The 20,198-nt window shown below is 42.6% G+C and overlaps 1 protein-coding gene across 1 annotated transcript in view; it reads right to left on the bottom strand.

The window, feature by feature from the left end:
- LOC126419727 (T-box transcription factor TBX18-like) overlaps positions 1 to 20,198 on the bottom strand; it is a 246,923-nt gene that overhangs the window by 51,778 nt on the left and 174,947 nt on the right. Inside the window, exon 6 of the mRNA XM_050086906.1 lies at positions 18,953 to 18,958. Within this exon, the coding sequence (XP_049942863.1) occupies positions 18,953 to 18,958 (6 nt within the window). The remainder of the gene's footprint in view (positions 1 to 18,952; positions 18,959 to 20,198) is intronic.

The following is a 20,198-nucleotide window of genomic DNA, read 5'->3' as shown; positions in this document are numbered from 1 at the left end:
ACGGTTTCTAGTATATCCCTAACGTAATCATTTCAAGCCGGTTCTTGAAACTTTGTTAATAGACTTTCTAGGGATAGTTTACGTCTGTCTTCAAGAGTCTGTCAGTTCAGTTCCTTCAGCATCTCTGTGACACTCTCCAAAGTATTAAACAAACCTGTGACCATTCATGCTGCCCTTCTCTGTATACGTTCAATATCCCCTGTTAGTCCTATATGGTACAGGCCCCACAGAGTTGAGCAGTATTCTAGGATGGGTCGCACGAGTGGTTTGTAAGCAATCTCCTTTGTAGAGTGGTTGCCCTTCCCCAGCATCCTACCAATGAACCGGCTAACCACCTACTTTACCTATTACGGGACATATGCAACCATTCCATATCATATCCCTACAATGTGTTTGTATGATGTGAGCAGCAGTAGCTGACCGAGATAGACGCAGCAACAGGGAAGTAACCGCTTTTGTGTCATTTACGAGTTCCTAACTAGGAGCGAATTTTATTGTATCATCTGTGTGCTTTAATAGCTTAGTTTCTTGGGCTTGTGCGTGTAGATTTAATATCTAATAGCTACAGTTGTCGCCTTTTCGTTTGCGTCGGAAAGTAAACCGATTTTGTGGCATATTACAAGTTCCAAATCAGGGTCAGATTATTTAGTTTCACCTGAGTGCTTCGGTAGCTAGGTTTTCGAATATCTGCGTGTTACTAGACACAGTTCGTGCGTTTCCGTCAGTGTCTACAGTAGAGTTGCACAGCACGTGCCGATAGCCCGTTTATCTGCATAGTTTAGTTTTCCACGGTCTTTACTATGGGCAGGGACTGCGATTGTTGTGTGAGGATGCGAGCCGAGATGGTGACACTTCGCTCTCAGCTTCAGGCTGTGATGGCTTCGGTTACACACCTTGAGGCTGCAGTGGATGGGCACCACTGTTGTGGGCCGGCCGTTGGGATCCAATGGACACGCAGCACGTCAGAGTCCTCCGATAGGTCCTCACCGGGGGCCAACCCAGTTACTGCTCGCACTGAGGCTGACCCTTTACCTGTGGTCGAGTGGGAGGTCGCCCCGGGGCGAAGCAGTCGGCGAGACTTCCCAGGCGGCCGCACGTAAGGCCTCCCTGGTTTGTCTGACAAACAAGTTCCAGGTGCTGGCTGTGGCTGACACTGTCGCCGAGCCAGATGCTGTCGCCTGTTCTATTTCAGAGGAAACCACTCGCCCTGCAAGATCCGGGCAATCGCAGAGGCTGGGATTATTGGTAGTTGGGAGAGCCAACATTAGGCGCGTTGTGGGGACTCGGCTGACAGGAAGCGTAAGAAAACCAATGTTCACTCCGTGTGTATACTGGATGGAGTCATTCCAGATGTGGAAAGGGTCCTCCCGGATGCCATGAAGAGCACAGAGTGCAGTCAACTTCAGGTGGTTGCTAACGTCGGTGTATCACTTCGGATCAGAAGAGATTCTCTTTGGATTCGAGCGGCTAACAGAAGTGGTAAAAGCTGCCAGTCTTGCTTGCAAGACGAAAGCAGAGCTGACCATTTGCAGCATAGTCGACAGGACCGATTGCGGACCTCTGGTACAGAGCCTAGTGGAGAGAGAGTCTGAATCAGAGGCTCAGACGGTTCTGCGACCGTGTAGGCTGCAGATTGCTCGACTTGCGCCAAAAGGTGGTAGCAGGGGCTGTGTAGCGTGGACTGGGTGGTTTGTTAGGTTAGAGGGTCTCGGGAAAACACAAAAAGGGCTTCAATCACAAAGGGTGCAGTCTGAACACAGGAAGAACGTAGGTACAGGAACCATTGGTATAACAGTTGTAAATTGTCGTAGTTGTGTTGGGAAGGTACCAGAGCTCCAAGCGGTGTTAGAAAGCACTAATGCTCAAGTCGTTATAGGCACTGAAAGCTGGCTAAAGCCAGATATAAGCTAGCCACGAGCAAGGTTGAACCACCTGAAGATGTCGGAAAGTTGCTCCGAGGAAAGATTGTGGAATTTGCACAACGTGATCCGGCAGCGTACCTAGCCACGAGCGAGGTTGACGGTGTTCCTAAAGGATAGCCGGCCGTGGTGGTCTCGCGGTTCTAGGCGCTCAGTCTGGAACCGCGCGACTGCTACGGTCGCAGGTTCGAATCCTGCCTCGGGCATGGATGTGTGTGATGTCCTTAGGTTAGTTAGGTTTAAGTAGTTCTAAGTTCTAGGGGACTGATGACCAGAGATGTTAAGTCCCATAGTGCTCAGAGCCATTTGAACCAATCCTAAAGGATAGGCTCGACACGGTTGGCGGTGGCGTGTTTGTTGCTGTCACAAGTAATTTCTCTTTTCGCGAAACTGAAGTAGATACTTCCTGTGCGTTAGTATTGGCAGAGGTTGACAACCGGAATAAAATAATAATTCGATCCTTTTACCGACCTCCCAATTCAGATGATACAGTTGCTGAAAGGTTCAAAGAAAACTTGAGTTTGATTTCAAACACGTACCCGACTCATACGATGATGGTTGGTGGTGACTTTAATTTACCCTTGTATGTTGGCGATGATACATGTTTAATTCCGGAGGTACGCATAAAATATCATCCGAAATTGTGCGAAATGCATTCTCTGAAAATTATTCATGAGCCTGCGCGAATACTAATCGGCTATGAAAACGTACTTGACCTCTTAGCAACAAATAATCCTGAGTTAATAACGAGCATCAAAACCGATTTAGGGATTAGTGAACACAGAGTTGTCGTAGCGAGAGTGAATATGTAATCCCCAAATCCTCGAAAAATAAGCGAAAAATATACCTATTCAAAAAAACAGATAAAAATTCACTTGTCGCCTTCCTGAGAGACACTCTCCATTCATTCCAAATTATTAATGTAAGTGTAGGCCAGATAGGACTTAAATTCAAAGAAATAGTACGGACAGCAACTGAGAGATTTATACCAAATAAATTAACAAACAACGGGGCTGATCCTCCTTGGTACACAAAACGGGTTAGAACACTGTTGCAGAAACATGCCAAATTTAAACAGACGCAAAATCCCCAAGATTGGTGATCTTTTACAGAAGCTCGAAATTTAACGTGGACTTCAATGCGAGATGCTTATAACAGTTTCCACAACGAAACTTTATATCGAAACCTGGCAGAAAATCCAAAGAGATTCTGGTCGTATGTGAAGTATGTTAGCGGCAAGAAACAATCAATGCCTTCTCTGCGTGATAGCAATGGGGATACTATCGAAGGCAGTGCTGATAAAGCAGAGTTACTAAACGCAACCTTACGAAATGCCTTCACAAAATAAGACGAAGTAAATATTATAAAATTCAAATCGAGAACAGCTGCCAACATGAGTAACGTAGAAGAAAATATCCTCGGAGTAGTGAAGCAACTTAAATCACTTAATAAAAGCAAGTCTTCTGGTCCAGACTGTATACCAGTTAGATTCCTTTCAGAGTATGCTGATGCATTAACTCCATACTTAACAATCATATACAACCGTTCGCTCGACGAAAGATCCGTACCCAAAGACTGGAAAGTTGCACAGGTCACACCAATATTCAAGAAATGTAGTAGGAGTAATCCACTAAATTACAGACCCATATCGTTAACATCGATATGCAGCAGGATTTCAGAACATATTTGTGTTCGAACATTACGAATTACCTCGAAGAAAACGGTCTATTGACACACAGCCAACATGGGTTTAGAAAACATCGTTCCTGTGAAACACAAGTAGCTCTTTATCCACATGAAGTGTTGTGTACTATTGTCAAGGGATTTCAGATCGATTCCGAATTTCTGGTTTTCCAGGAGGCTCTTGACACTGTACCACTCAAGCGGCTCGTAGTGAAATTGCGTGCATATGGAATATCGTCTGAGTTATGTGACTGGACTTGTGATTTCCTGTCAGAGAGGTCACAGGTCGTAGTAATTGACGGAAAGTCATCGAGTACAACAGAAGTGATTTCTGGCGTTCCCCAAGGTAGTGTTATAGGCCCTTTGCTGTTCCTTATCTATATAAACGATTTGGGAGACAATCTGAGCAGCCGTCTTCGGTTGTTTGCAGATAACGCTGTCGTCTATCGACTAATAAAGTCATCAGAAGAGCAAAACAAATTGCAAAACGATTTAGAAAAGATGTCTGAATGGTGCGAAAAGTGGTAGTTGACCCTAAATAGCGAAAAGTGCGAGGTCATCCACATGAGTGCTAAAAGGAACTCGTTTACGCGATAAATCAGTCTAATCTAAAAGCCGTAAATTCAACTAAATACATAGGTATTACAATTACGAACAATTTAAATTGGAAAGAACACATAGAAAATGTTGTGGGGAAGGCTAATCAAAGGCTGCGTTTTATTGGCAGGACACTTAGAAAATGTAACAGACCTGCTAAGGAGACTGCCTACACTAATCTAGTCCGTCCTCTTTTAGAATACTGCTGCACGGTGTGGGATCCTTACCAGATAGGACTGACGGAGTACATCGAAAAAGTTCAAAGAAAGGCAGCACGTTTTGTATTATAGAGAAATATGGGAGAGTGTTTCACAGAAATGATACAGGATTTGGGCTGGAAATCATTAAAAGAAAGGCCTTTTTCGTTGCAACGTTCTCACAAAATTCCAATCACCAACTTTCTGCTGCGAATGCGAAAATATTTTGTTGACACCGACCTACATAGAGAGGACCGATCACCACGATTAAATAAGGGAAATCAGAACTCGTGCGGAAAGATGTATGTGTTCATTTTTTCCGCGCGCTATACGAGTATTGGAATAATAGAGAATTGTGAAGGTGGTTCGATGAACCCTCTGCTAGGCACTTGAATGTGATTTGCAGAGTATCCATGTAGATGTAGATGTAGACGTGGACGACTATAACAGTGACTGATTGACTCATTGATATTATAGTCATACGTTTTTTCGTTTTGTGAAATGCACAATTTTACATTTCTGAACATTTAGAGCAAGTTGCCAATCTCTGCACCATGTTGAAATCTTATCAATATCTGACTCAATACTTATGCAGCTTCTCTCAGATAGTACTTCATTATAGAGAACTACATCTTATGCAAATAGCCTGATTTTACTATTAATGCTGTCTACAAGGACATTAATGTACACATATCAGAAAGAGTTTTCGCACCACCTCGGTTCCCAGAACTGCTGAAGATAGACGTTGACTGTAGTTATTTTATCACAGATACAGTCCCTCTGACTGTTCAGAGATGTCACTAAACAACCATGCGTGAGTAGCGTCTGTTAGACAGAGGGGGTTCGACAGCCGATCAGTTCCAGTCATTCCATTAGGAAGGGGGTACACGTCTCGTGTTGTCTGTAGTTCAGCCATGACTAGACGGTCAATACCGCGGTTCGATTGCGTCCGTATTGTTACTTTCAGCCAGGAAGGCCTCTCAACAAGGGAAGTGTCCAGGCGTCTCGGAGTGAACCAAAACGATGTTGTTCGGACATGGAGGAGGAGACAGAAAGAGACAGGGCCTGTCGAGGACATGCCTCGCTCAGGCCGCCCAAGGGCTACTACTGCAGTGGAAGACCGCTACCGACGGATTATGGCTCGGAGGAACCCTGGCAGCAACGCCACCATGTTGAATAACGCCTTTCGTGCAGCCACAGGACGTCGTGTTACGACTCAAACTGTGCGCAATAGGCTGCATGATGCGCAGCTTCACTCCCGACGTCCATGGCGAGTTCCGTCTTTGCAATCACGACACTGTGCAGAGCGGTACAGATGGATTCAACAACTTGCTGAATTGTCGGCTCAGAATTGGCATCACGTTCTCTTCACCGATGAGTGTCGCATATGCCTTCAACCAGACAATCGTCGGAGACGTGTTTCGAGGCAACCCGATCAGGGTGAACGCCTTAGACACACTGTCCAGCGACTGCAGCAAGGTGGAGTGAATCTGCTGGCCCATAGGAGGATTCAATTATGATTTTATGTCTACCCCTGATACTGAGTCTTTCCCATACAATCTCACATGCAGGTTCAGTTTCTATCTCAGTAGATTTGAGTTTGTCTACTGGGACAAATACACCACCTCCGATTCCACTTGGCTATCCTTTCGAGATACACTTAAATTTTCCCCGAAATAATGACCAATCACGTTAATTAAGAACTTCAGGTTAAGGTTGATTATTTGGGAAAGTATTGTATATGTATTAAATATAGGTAAAATATGTTTCGTTGATTAATTCTTTTTGTTATCTTGCATTTGCCTTAGAACGATGTTTGCCTGTAGTTACAGTATATTGAATTGGGAACACCGATTTTTGCATGAACATGAAGGTTAACTTATTGTTCTTTTCTCAAAAAATGTAGCCCTACATAGTGATGCTATTAAAACGGCTGAAACCCAATGACGTCAGTTTTTAAAGCCTTTCATTCATTAAATCATAAACCGTATAGTAAAATTTTACACAATCAAATAATAAATGTTGCGGTACAGGCTTTTAATTCGAAAATTACTCTAAAGTGTTATTTTCGCAGGTTAGTTATCACAAAAGAGGGTCCAAAGCACAGGTTCAGTCGAGGGGTCTATATATACTAAAAACGACTCTGTTTATTCCTTCAGCTCTAGATGCCACGAAGAAAATCTCTTGCTACCGGTAATTCAGCCTCACATCCATTTCCAGCACTGATATCAATCAACACTCCTCTTCACCACACCCAATGTGAGTTCTATTCCAGATACCTCGCTATATAACCTCTCAACTAACAGTAATTCGCTCTCGTCCACCCTTGTCCTCCAGAACCATGAAAATCCCTTCGACTATGCTTGTTAGACCAGTATTTCGTGTAAGTTAAAGTAACCTATGCATTTCTGATCACTTAGGTCGGCCTAGCTGCTCGTGTCTTGAAGAGCCGCACCGTTACCACTGATTCGGTTGGGAGAGGGGAGGGGGGAGGGAAGAGATTGAAACATTCTGTACACTGTTGCATCTCCCCAGGTTCCCGTTCTGCAGCCTTGAGTTAGTTCCCGCCCGGCTGAGTTCCGTGCCGAGTCGTTGGCAGCCCTGCGGCTATCTGGAGTCCCGTAACGGCGGGGGTTCCCCGGCGTGGCGCACGCGGCGCGCCCGACCGTGACCCATCCCGACTACTTATCTCTTATTGGCAATTAATTCGTGGCCGCGCTGCCGGCCATATGGCCACAAATCGATCGGAAGCGGACTGCATCGACTCGGAAATTACCGACAGGCAGGTGCTCGGCCCGACCGCTGGAATCCCTCCCTCAGCTCATATTTCGGGCATCCTTCAGCACCAACTGGGTAGCGGAGAAGGGCTGGACGGAAAGCTGTTCTGCAGCCTGATGGCGCTAACACTGAGTGCACCCCAACACGCAGACCTTTCTCGGAAGTGAAAACTAAACACTAATTACGTATCTCTACAAGAAGTATGTTAGCATCGAAGTTGGGAGACTTCGCCAAAATCGGTCGAAATATTCTCAGTCAAAAAGAGACACGCTGGTCACCGGAAATCAGATAACTTTTTTTCGTATGAAAACGTACATGATTCATACAAAAAGACTGGGAAAACCAGATTCAACTATTATGTCTAATGTATACGCACAAACTGACAAACTGCTACTGCGTGACGAAAAAATAGACGGTACTGTTGATGTGCAACTCGACTACCGAAAGAGATGTTTTCGATGAAGGCCAAAGGTAACAACAAGTTCGAGAAGTGTCTGATGCAGTTGATGTACTTTCATGGTAGAGTGTTATTCATAGGCCGTGCGTGTACAAGGGATGAAGTGTCAGTGGGTCTTGTGACGCAGGGTGGTACGCAAAGAATCCTTAGAAGGATACAAGTTATCATGCCTACAGTCCTAGAACATCAGAACAGCTTCATCCACAAATAACGTCATGGCAACAGTCTTTTGGGACAATAAGGAAATATTTTGGTTGAAGGATTTGATGGAAATATTTTACAGTGCATTAGTGGTATTTCAAAAATCATGCAGACATTGGTATACAAGATACGAGAGAGACCTCTCCCTCTACTGCATGTGAAGATAGGAGTTTCAATGACAGTATTTCGCATAATTTTAATCTGCGAACTGGTAGGGTTAAAAAACTTTCGGACATTCATATTCCGTAGCAGTATGGCAATGATAGACCGATAGGCCGTAAATACAATTTTCAGTTTTCCTGTTAGAACCGACTGCGAGAAAGAAAACAAAACAGCATGTTGTTATGTATATAGATCTTGTTTAAAATTGAAGATATGGGAAAAACAACTTATCTAATGGTTTAAACGCCCTGATATCTTAGTTAAAACTGACTGGAAAAAGGAAAACGAAACAGATCATTTTCGCAACAGAGCACAGCACATTTCCATCATCGCCGACAGCTTCAACCGGAAACCTGTGCATTTGTTTATTAGAGCATGCTATAAAAATCTGAAGAAAATCGGTCAAGAATTTCTCGAAGTGTTTGGAAAGAACGCTTCCCCTTCGCATACTACTAGCTGACCACCTGGTTGGCCCAGGTATTTCCAGTAGTCCATCACTTCCTCTCCTCTCTCCCTGTCTCGCTCTCTGTCCATTTCCTTTCCCTTTTATCTGTCCACTTTGATCATGTTTGAAATTGTGTGTTAAATCACTAAGCGCTCTCGTTCTCAGATACTGTTCAGCGCTTAGTAGCTATACATTATGCAACGTGTACATAATGCAACAAAGTCCGGAAGTATGGATCAAACACATGGGAGATTGTACAAAAAGGATTTGGATCGTTTCACGTACCACATATTAACCAATGAAAGCATTTTCATAAATATGATAAAGTTCGAAAGTCAAGGAGTAGATAGTTTTTCAAAGAGTAAATCTTTCCCGTAAATCGCGTAAAATTCTTCAAATCAATAACTACATTGTACTACAAACTTCCTAACGTAGCGCATCTTCTTCCACAGCGTTCAAACTAGCCAGAATGCTGAATAATGTCGCCGAATGTTTCATAATTTTCCAGGACGTTCGAAAATGTTTTAGAATGTTTCAGTATGTTTGGTAGTATTCCGGAATATTCCGTTATGTTGTTGTGGTGTTGATGTGCCCCAGCTAAGAAAGCTATATGTAAGCAATGGCGAGCATATGCGTCACTTACTTTTTGGAAATCGATAAAGATGGATCAACGAAAAGAGAAAATGATAGAAAGTGAAATAAATTTAAGTGAAAGTAAATTGCGTAAGGTAGTGAACTGTGTGTTAAATGGAATCTTAGTACATTAATCTAGCTTAACGTTCAACAGGACACCGATTCGTAAAAGAGGAGAAGATCTTGCCGCTGGTGAACTGAAAAGAAGGAAACAGAACAGTGACGAAATGAAACAAAACAGGCGCGAGAAGCGTGATTAGCTTCACAACCTAATGAACAAACTTGGAGAAAGAAATGAACAACGAGATAAAATTAGAGAAGAGGATCGAGTCAGACACTTCGCAGGCTGAGAGAGAAACAGCTGAACAAACAAGATTATGAAACTAAGTAGTTAACAATGAGCGAAAGAATTGAAACTAAGTAGTTACAACGAGCGAAAGAATTTGTTGCATAAGTGGAAAAATTCGATTAGCACCAAATATGCCGGCACGGTAGCTCAGCGTGTTCTGTCAGAGGGTTAGCAGCCCTCTGAAATAAAAAACCGAATTAGTGGATCGAAGAAGAACATAAACAAGCGTCACGGGACGTCCGCCCTGAACAAAGACATCGACGAATAACGAACAAAATGAGATCAACAAAAAAGAAGTGGTTAAAAAAATCTGGAGGTGCCTCTACCAGAATTATAACATGCTGGATAAACTCTGAAATCAACACATTTCTACAATTAATATGAGAGTATACGATGCTTCCTTTGAAATTACATCATTCGTGCTACTTCCATGAGCTGTGAAGAACGCGGTTCAGTCCTGTGTTTTCGATTAAAGGAGAAGTCTGTCGTAGAGTGGGATCAAACGAATCATAAATTTTTGCAAGTGTATTTCATTGGTGACGGACAATTTGCAAAGTTTTCCTTCACGTTCATTATTTATGAAAAATGGTTCAAATGGCTCTGAGCACTATGGGACTTAACATCTGTGGTCATCAGTCCCCTAGAACTTAGAACTACTTAAACCTAACTAACCTAAGGACATCACACACATCCATGCCCGAGGCAGGATTCGAACTTGCGACCGTAGCAGTCGCGCGGCTCCGGACTGAGCGCCTAGAACCGCGAGACCACCGCGGCCGGCCATTATTTATGATTTGTGCCGAATGGTTTAGGATGTTCTCCAATGTTTGGAGCGTTCTCGGCGTTCCATAAAGAAATATTGAGTGAGTGAAAGAATACTTTATTTCAAATTAGGTTATTGTTGAATATTGAACTGACAATATTTTTAAGCATTTGAGAGTGCTTTTGAGCGTGATATACTAACAGCTTATGAATTTTTTTATTGTTTACGAGTAATTTGCGATGTTTTCAGAAAACAAATCAAAAGAAAGACTAAGCGAAGCGAACCTTTTCAACTAGTGTATATACCTATACTGGCAATAAAACTTTCTCTGTTTTTGAACACAGTGTTTTCCAGAAATACTCTACGGATAACGATGGAGTCTTCCCTGGTAACTGCAGCGTAGCCTGAGACAACGTACCGGCTTTATTTCATCGATATCGGATCACGAAATGAAAATGATGTCCGTACATACTATAAAATGTATGTATGTCTTTATGTTCCACATAACTTCCGAAACCACTGGACCGATTTCAACCACTCTTGGTACACATATCACGTACTATCAGGAAATAATCGTTTGGGGGTAGGAAGCATCTACCTTTCAAAGGGGTAGTGGTAAGAAACAATTGTAGGCCACGACGCGCGAATACCCAGACATACTTCATCCTGTATTTGAGAACGAGAGCACTTAATGACTCGCAAAAACCTTCACGCACAAATTCAAACCTCTGAGAAGTTTTCTCTCGCTGACAACTCTCACAAAATGATGAAAGGAAAAAGTTATCGCTTATTAAATTTTCGCTGTACATGCAGTAAAACTTCCATATCAGATAAGACTTACAATTTATTAATAGTAACCCGCTGAACGGATTTCGATGAAATTTCGTATCGAGACAGTCGCGGCCACTTCGGCATCCGGTTAGCAGATGCTTCACCGCCTTTCATAAGAAGTCCAATGGTACAACGTCCCGTCTTGACATATCTTCGGAACCACCCCTGCAGTTGAAAACCGAAACCTTCTTCAAGGATGGGGGGATGGAAGGCTACCTTACCACATAATCTCCATGGGGCGAGCGGGGAGGGTGGTTGCGAAGTTATAGCAGCACGCAGAGAGACACCACACTCATCTATTATAAATATGTGGCCTATGAGCGTCAGAATGTTTATTAGAGCATCACGTAAAATCTGAAGTAAATCAGTCAAGAACTTTTCGAGACTTTTGGAATCAACGTTAAACTTATGCCTTTATATAGTAGTATAGAAACATAGGTATCTTTTCATCCTGATTTTTAATCCCCCTCTTGGATTCTTTTTTTTTAATTTCCGTATCGCTTCTTCGGTGTGTAGACTGGACATTAGGGTGCAAGACTGCATCCTTGTCTGACATCCTTTATCTTTCGAGCACTTTGTTCTTAGTCTGACAGAGCTGCATTAGGTGTTAACGGAGACTTAAAACGATAATTATTAGTATAGTAAGTGATGCAAATAGACGAAAATTGTAGTCTTGGCACTATTCTTTAAACCGAAAGAAATTATTACTACAGATATCCACAGATATACCTCGCGGGTATCCGGATTGGGGTTGGCTTTTGTTACTGGGCATATACGCGGATGTATCCGAGGATATGCGCACTCGTGTAGTCACGTAGCGAGCGGGCTGTAAGCATTCAGAACGTTATGTGGAGGCGAAAGCGTCCGCGACTGCCGTATCCGCACTGCAGAGACGGCTGATCTCAGTGGCAGCAGGTACATCGGACGTACAAAGGCACATTTTCGATCGCAGGGACTGATCAATGTAGCTTGGACGTTTTCTGTAGCGCCTTTGCCTGACGTCTCTGGACGTGGGTTCCTACCCCTCAGCTTGACCTTCAAGATACCATCTATAGCCCCTCAAAGTTTTTCGGTTATTATTTTTTCATACTTTTTACAGCACAGTGCTTAGAAACGTTTTCTTTACTGCTCTATATCTGTGCCTCATAAAACTATGATGTTTTTATGTTTTGGAAGTGTCCATTTCTCAGTCTCCTGCCGAGCATTTCGGTCAGGTACTAATTTCTTGGCCGGTCGTTGTGGCCGAGCGGTTCTAGGCTCTTCGGTCCGAAACCGCGCGACCGCCACGGTCGCAGGTTCGAATCCTGCTTCGGGCATGGATGTGTGTGATGTCCATAGGTTAGTTAGGTTTAAGTAGTCCTAAGTTCTAGGGGACTGATGACCTCACATGTTAAGTCCCATAGTGCTCAGAGCCAGCCAACTAATTTATCGTAGATTTTACGCAGAAGAGAATTACTACGAGACAGAGGGACTGTCTGCTGAGATTATAGAAAACTAAATCGGTGTTGATTTGGAAGACATCACGGAATTCGGCGCTTCAGAAGTTGACAAAACTTTGGAATATTTATTATAAAATTAGGCTAAAGGGATGGATCACATTCCTTCGGAATTTTTAAGATAACTTTCTGAGATGGTAACTGAACGATTACTATAGTTTGTGTGTAGGACCAACGAGACTTTAGACATACCATCCGACGTTTGCATGAATATTATACTCGGACTCCCTAAGATAACCATGTGTATTATTGTGGTGTGCGTACTGTAAAACCTTCGATACACACACCATCAGATTATTTGACTTGTCGCTCTAACGAAGTAGACGAGTGTCAGCAACATGTTTCGTGGTCTTATCGTGGCGTGTTTATCTTCTGCCGTTAGGTCAGACGATGCCACTTGCACGTTTAGAGTAGCAGATTGACGGTGACCAACTTTTAACAGAAGTTGATTAATTTTCACACACATTTATTAAAATAATGAAAATCATAGAAATTATTTAACTTGATTCTGGATGCTGTTTACAATTGACAATCTGAAGTTCCTTTGGTCTTGGTACGTTAATCCTATTTTCACATATCTCTGATACTTGACAAAGTGTCTGTACATATCTCTTCATGGCTATGTACAGGAATATGATAATCTTATTATGTGCAGACTGAAACTTGACTATAGACTGGTACAGACTAATGCAGACTGGTACAGACTAATGCAGACTGACTAATCGGAGGTCTGTACACGCATTATAATACCTCGCGCTTTCATGTATCACTGCGCGAGTGTGATCCGCGAGGAGAAAAGGTTCTACGTTAGCAGCAATCTCATTGGCTGCTTTACATATTAATACGCGGATCAGAGGAAGCAGAATTTGGTCCGTCCCTAAGACAGCGCCATCTCGTAGTGCGGAGACGGACGAGCGCTGCGCCTGCGCTGTTGTGCTTAGTGGGGTGCGCTCTAGTGGGAAAGTTGTGTACGCGCTGACTACGCGGAACTATGTACACAACAATTATTATCATTATTACTATTTTGTTTGTCCATTTAAGGAAGACATACAACCCCTAGTTGCCTTTAGGCTCCTTATTCTTCCTATCATCCCAAAAATGCGTCGTGCTGTCTCAATCGGTCTGTTGTGCCAATGTGTTTTATTAGTTTAGGACTTCTTTCTGTTAGCTGCTAAGGGACGATCATATGAGAGACTATCTTTAGTCGGTGTGTCTTGCCAGTGGGTCACTAATGCCTTCGTCTACTCCCAGATAATTTATGGAATTAACTGCTCCCATTTGCTGACCTGCTATATTGTAGCTAAATGATAAGGGATCTTTCTTTCTATGTATTCGCAGCACACTTGTCTACATCAATTGCCATTCCCTGCACCATGCGTCAATTCGCTGCAGATCCTCCTGCATTTCCTTGATCCTCCTGCGTTTCCTTGAAATCCTTCTGGGTTTCGTACTTTGGTTTCGTGTGTCGTTTATGATTTTGAAGATTTTCTTGGTCAACCGTGAGCCGTCTATTTCTGCTATATGTGCATAAAATTTCAGACGTCTTTTCCGTTCAGTAAAACTAAGCCGCTCTTTCAGCAAACACAGTTCTTCCGAGCATTTGGGCATCCACGTATCGTCTTGGATCTTTTCCACAGTATCCGTCGCTCAGTCAGTTTTCTCGAAGATACTGACACGGATGGCTAATGATGATGTCTCACCCGCGTAGAGTGCTCCTAGGAGCCCCAGTGTTTGGTGACGGTGTCATTTGGCTTTGGTGGAGAGGGATTTCTTGTTGCAAATGATTCAGACGATTGTGTGGACTTTGCACAGTTTCTCTTCACGATTTTTATTGTTCACTTTCTCATTGTCATAGTTCCTGAAAATATCGCCTGAGTGCTTCTAGTGTTGAGCCTGAGAGATGTTGCCATATTTTGCCACGAGGGATCTCAGCCGTGAGGCCAGTTTTCACCGGCTCACACCAATTCCGCAGCTGCTGCCTCTTCAACACACATGCCCAGAACTGCTCTTATAGAGGGTACAATAACTCCGCAACTAGCGGCAGACCTGCTATTTTCTCGTGACCAATTCTCTCAACAGTGTAGCAACGAGTATTATTACATTTTTATTACAAAATTTACAAAAAGACAAATTATTAACTTATATATAGTCCATCTGACAGAAGGAGGACGAAAAGATGTTTAAAGGAAAGAAATTATATAACGACTGTCAGTTGAAAATAATTTTATTCAGAAGATATTTTTAAACTAACGATAGTATCAAGGTTTTTACGAAATACACTTCATAAAATGTCATTTGAACATTGCATAACTTTGTCTTGGTGAATACCCGTATTTTTTAGTATCCTTGTTAGCTTTCCGTGCGGAACCCGATCTGCCATTATTCACCCTATTGTAAGGCTCTGCCTGAACTCTTTCAGGTTAAAAAATGTAATTAAACTTTGGAATGATTCGATTCAACAAGAGCTAAAATAAGAATGAAAACTCCCGCACGCATTTGTCGTTCTCTAAAGTACAGAATACTCGTCTGGCAAAATAAAAGGAGAGAAAGAAGCATTTTTTAATCAGTACAATTTGTTTATGGAGGTCGCCAGCGAACTGCGCCAGTAACGGATCTTCTGACATGATGATCATTATATAACGAAACGCCTCTCACATTTCTTCACGTTTCAAGTAAGCTAGAGAGAAGCCACCGTCCTAATGTAACACAGTAAACAGAGTGGCACTGTATTGGGGAAGGTGGAGGCTACATTCTTCATTCAGCCATTCTGGTTTAGGTTTCTCATGGTTTCCCTGAATTACTTAGGCAGATGCCGGGCTGGGGGGGGGGGGGGGGGGGCTATACTATATGGCCACTGCCCACTGTCTGACCCATACTTGTCGAGCTACATTTGTAAGGTGTAAATGCCTGTAGACCTACGTACTTACTTTATTTTTGTTGTTCTTGAATTTTAATATCAGGATGGGTCCAATATCGTTGAAAAAGTGATCTACGAATGAATAAAACTACCAAAAGTACTACTACCACTACTACTACTACTAGTAGTAGTAGTAGTAGTAATAGTACCAACCACCACCCATTTTTTCACACTCCATTTCCTTTATTTTTCGTTTCATTTTTTGTCGATTTCCTGTCCACCTCTTGTACTGAAGATAGATCATGAGTATGACTTCGCATGTGCAGAGACTAAACATGACTACTTCGTATTCTAAAAATTTTGCAACTGTTTGTTCATGGTCGAGCAGCTCCAATCCCGTTCAACGGTAGATTTCACTTACCTATAATAGCGGAATCTACAGCTTCATTGCACGTTAATTGCACTGTATCACTATCCTACTATAATTTTACAATTATGTCTAACTCTTAGAAGACGGCATCTCAGATCTGAAATATATTAGTTGCGCCTGCCAGTTCCATCCACTGCAAATCTCAGCTCTTAAGCTTGAGAGCATGTTTATATCCATGCGCCACGAAATGTGGAGAATTTTCCCAATACACTTTAAATGGATTTATTAAATTACATTAAGAGCAATTAAAGGTAACTTTTAAAAGCAAAGTAATTCGTTTTAGAATGTCAGACGGTTGAAATTTTTATAAGTTATTGTCAGCCTGGAGAGGACTACTTCGCGTGTGTGGGTTGTGGGACAAGCAGAGCCGGCTGCGAAAGGTTCAAATGGCTCTGAGCACTATGGGACTTAACATCTCAGGTCATCAGTCCCATAGAACTTAGAACTACTTCAATCTAACTACCCTAAGGACATCACACACATCCATGCCCGAGGCAGGATTCGAACCTGCGACCGTAGCAGTCGCGCGGTTCCGGACTGAAGCGCCTAGAACCGCTCGGCCACCAGTGGCCGGCGGCTGCGAAAGGACCCAGGCATATAAAGCTTGGCGCCTTCTCGTTGGAACTGTGCTGGGGCACAGACGTTATGATTCGAATAAAGTGCAGCTCGTCCTTTACAACGACTTTTTCTTTAGCAACTATTTTCATACGTTTCAGTAAATCATGATTCATCTCAAAACTGCCATTGCAAAGTGTCAAAGCGCTGAACATTAAGTAGAGAGCTAGTAATGTTTTACGCGAAATTTTCGTAACCAGCAGTGTTGTTTAGCGTTACACCGCGTGTCTAACGCCACTTTCCATCAACTTGCTATCTCGGTACTGAGCCCTCTCCAGCGCCATCTACAAACTACTTTGCCCTGCAGAGGCCTGCACACATTCAATATTTATTGATAATAGTAATTTTCCAGCCCTTCAACTACTGAAAAGGCACACTCATCATCAATGTTATTGTCAATGCTGTTAGTTTGTACAGCGATTTTTCAAGGTTAAGATGTCGAACACCCAAAAGAAAGATCTTGTCCCAAATATATTAGCTGTAAGAACAGAAAACAATGGAGAATAGGAAACTGGTCAGAAAATGGCCGAAAAAGAGGAGCGACTAATCGTATGTTAATTTACTCACTCAAATCAAAAACACGTTCCCAAAAATTTCATAAACTATATCCAGGTCACTGCTGCATCGTACGAAAAAGTATTAATGTCGGTACGTAATCAAATGGAGAGGCAAGTACGTTAATGAGGAATCAGACAGTGCAGAGGAAGGATTACGAGTAACTTCGAGATTTATGGCGACAAGCAGTTGACTGAAACGCGTAAAGTTTCGTTATATAATATTAGCAAACACAATTAGTAAAATTGTATGGACACCTGTGAAGCAATTACATCTGCCTGGCAAAAATAGTCTAGGCAATTAACGTATATTTTTCGAAGTGGAAACGTTTTCTCCACGCTGCAATGTAATTCACCAACATACACTACACTTTTAAATTAATAAAATAAGTAGTGTCAGCAAATGCTCCATTCATCATCCTAAAGTGGTATTTACCATGATTACCCATGTGTAGGCAATTTTTCTTTAATCGTGTGGCTAGTGCCCCCCGTCGGGCAGGCCGTTCGCCGGGTGCCGGTCTTACAATTTGACACCACTTCGGCGACCTGCAGCCGATGAGGATGATAGGTGATGATGAGGACAGCACAACACCCAGTCCCTGGGCCGGGAATCGAACCCAGGCCCAGAGGATTGATAATCCGAAACGCTGACCATTCAGCTATCGGGGGCGGACGGATAGGCAATATTGTTTGGTGGTACAAGACTACTTGAAAAATTGATCAATACTTGATCTCACACGTTCAGTATTTCTATTCACAATACATAGAATATTTTAGGGCCGTCAGTACTGCTCGTTAGTGTTTATAGTACTGTCAAACGTCAATGCGCGCCCTGAAACGGTCAATATATTGACGATTTGACAATATTATTCAACGTGTGATTGCCCCTTAAAGTGACGTAGCCGGACGCACCTGTTTCGTGGAAAACGCACTCCTCTACCTGAGGGACAAGCAGCGTAGTTCGTGTCTGCCAGTGTTGAAAACGACCTCATGGAGCTTGTCTTGGTCGTGTTTGGTTTCACTGCTAGATCTGGACATTAATGCTAAATCATTAACAATGGAAATATATTTTATAACTATTCTTTTACTTTTTCTTGCGATATGTATCCCAAATATTTCTTTCCGCCGCAGTTTCACACTGAAAGGCTGTGGAGATCACGTGCTTTATACCTATTTATATATAAAAAGATCTAGCCCTCGTGGTGTATGGATGATGTGGGCCCTCTGAGGTAGGGGAGTGTTGTCGTAGTGCACTTCAGAAGCCGGGAGAAGGTGATTCTTGGTGAACAACCCAGCTATTTTTCGCAGGGTGGATTTCTGCTTGGGCACTTCTCTGTTTGTCTCGGTGAGCGTTGTAGATTAGGAAGAGATGAGTTGTTCAGTAAAAAAAGGCCTCAGCAGAGGCGTGCAGCCATTAGATAGCTAGAGATGATGATGGATAAGAGTGGCGGACTTGGTTAGAGTTAATTCTACCAAGTACACTGCGCAACACAATTACAGGGTAACTTTTTCGAAACACCTGTAAGCTGTAAGGTGCCTACAGCCTTCCTCTGTAATCGTGCAAAAGCATGGCTCCCTATGACGTCACCCTTGGGCTTGTCAACGCTTCAAACAGCAAGATATCGATGCATGTGAAAGAAAGACCAGAGCTCAGAACTTCATGCGACGTATAATGTGGGTTAATATGTCACATCAGCACCAAATTTCACCAATATTTTGCCCAATTCCGCAGTGGACGTATCACACCCTGGAAAGGTCACCACACTCCTACTTACATTTCACCCCCCTTTTTTATATTATTATTGACGCCTCTTCACTGGAGGTCAGATCCCGGCGGAGGTTCGAGTCCTCCTCGGGCATGGGTGTGTGTGTTTGTCCTTAGGATAATTTAGGTTATGTAGTGTGTAAGCTTAGGGACTGATGACCTTAGCAGTTAAGTCCCATAATATTTCACACACATTTGAACAGTTTTGGAGGTCAGAAACATGACCCTCAGCTTTGAAATCACGTAGTTTTCTTATCACTGTTCGAGAAAAACATTTCAGACATACCACCGCTCACAATTGGCACTAAAATGAATCAAGGGTTGGCATAAAGGGCATAAGTGAAACCAGCCCTTTCCTTGGGTAATTGATTCCCACACATATTGCAAAAGACGGTTCGTAGTGCTACGAACAATACGAAAACTTTCTCGACTGCTTTTTACACTGCTGACACCCTGCGGGCTATTCAATACTCGTCTGAGGACATTGTGTGGCCGTAATCCCACGGCACATCATTTAAGGGGAGTAGGACGTCAAACGGGCCGACTTGGGCAGTAGAGGCACCAAAGGACATTGTAATTTCCACTCTAGCATTTATTTAATTTATGAAAAAATGAATGAGCTGTTACGTTTTAAACTACATGAATCCTGAAAATTTTGTAGTTAATTATATCAACATTTACCACAGTTTTTAATAGATTTGAAAAATTCCAAAGTTTCATACACCTGTAAGTTTGGTTTGTATGTTGTGTGCAAAATTCATCGAAGAATCTCTGTTACTTATGAAGAACAGTGTACCTATAGCAACAAATGCAGCCAATAGTAAGTGAAAAAATGATGAAATTTCACATATAAAAAATTTATTTTGCTGTGTTTTTGAACTTCCTCTGCTATGAGTGTGAATCCTGAATATTTCCTGGTCATCCTGACAAAGTTTTATGAATTTATTTGTAAAAATATGTTGTTGTTATGGTTTTCGGTCCAGAGACTGGTTTGATGCAGCTCTCCATGCTACCCTATCCTGTGCAAGCTGCTTCATCTCCAAGTATCTAGTGCAACCTACATCCTTCTGTCTGCTTAGTCTATTCATCTCTTGGTCTCTATCTACGAGTTTTACCCTCCACGTTGCCGTCTAATAATAAATTAGTGATCCCTTGATGCCTCAGAACATGCCCTACCAACCGATCCCTTCTTCTAATCAAGTTTTGCCACAAATTCCTCTTCTCCTCAACTCTGTTCAGTACCTCCTCAGTAGTTGCGTGATCCATTCATCTAATCTTCAGCATTCTTCTGTAGCACCACATTTAGAAAGCCTTTTTTCTCTTCTTGCCTAAACTATTTATCGTCCGTGTTTCACTTCCATACATGGCCACACTCTATACAAATACTTTCAGAAACGACTCCCTGACACTTAAATCTATACTCGATGTTAACAAATTTCTCTTCTTCAGAAATGATTTTCTTCCTG

This window comes from Schistocerca serialis, chromosome 9, assembly GCF_023864345.2.
Source record: "Schistocerca serialis cubense isolate TAMUIC-IGC-003099 chromosome 9, iqSchSeri2.2, whole genome shotgun sequence".
In the NCBI taxonomy this organism is placed as follows: Eukaryota; Metazoa; Arthropoda; class Insecta; order Orthoptera; family Acrididae; genus Schistocerca; species Schistocerca serialis.
This window is presented reverse-complemented; position numbering and strand designations above follow the sequence as displayed.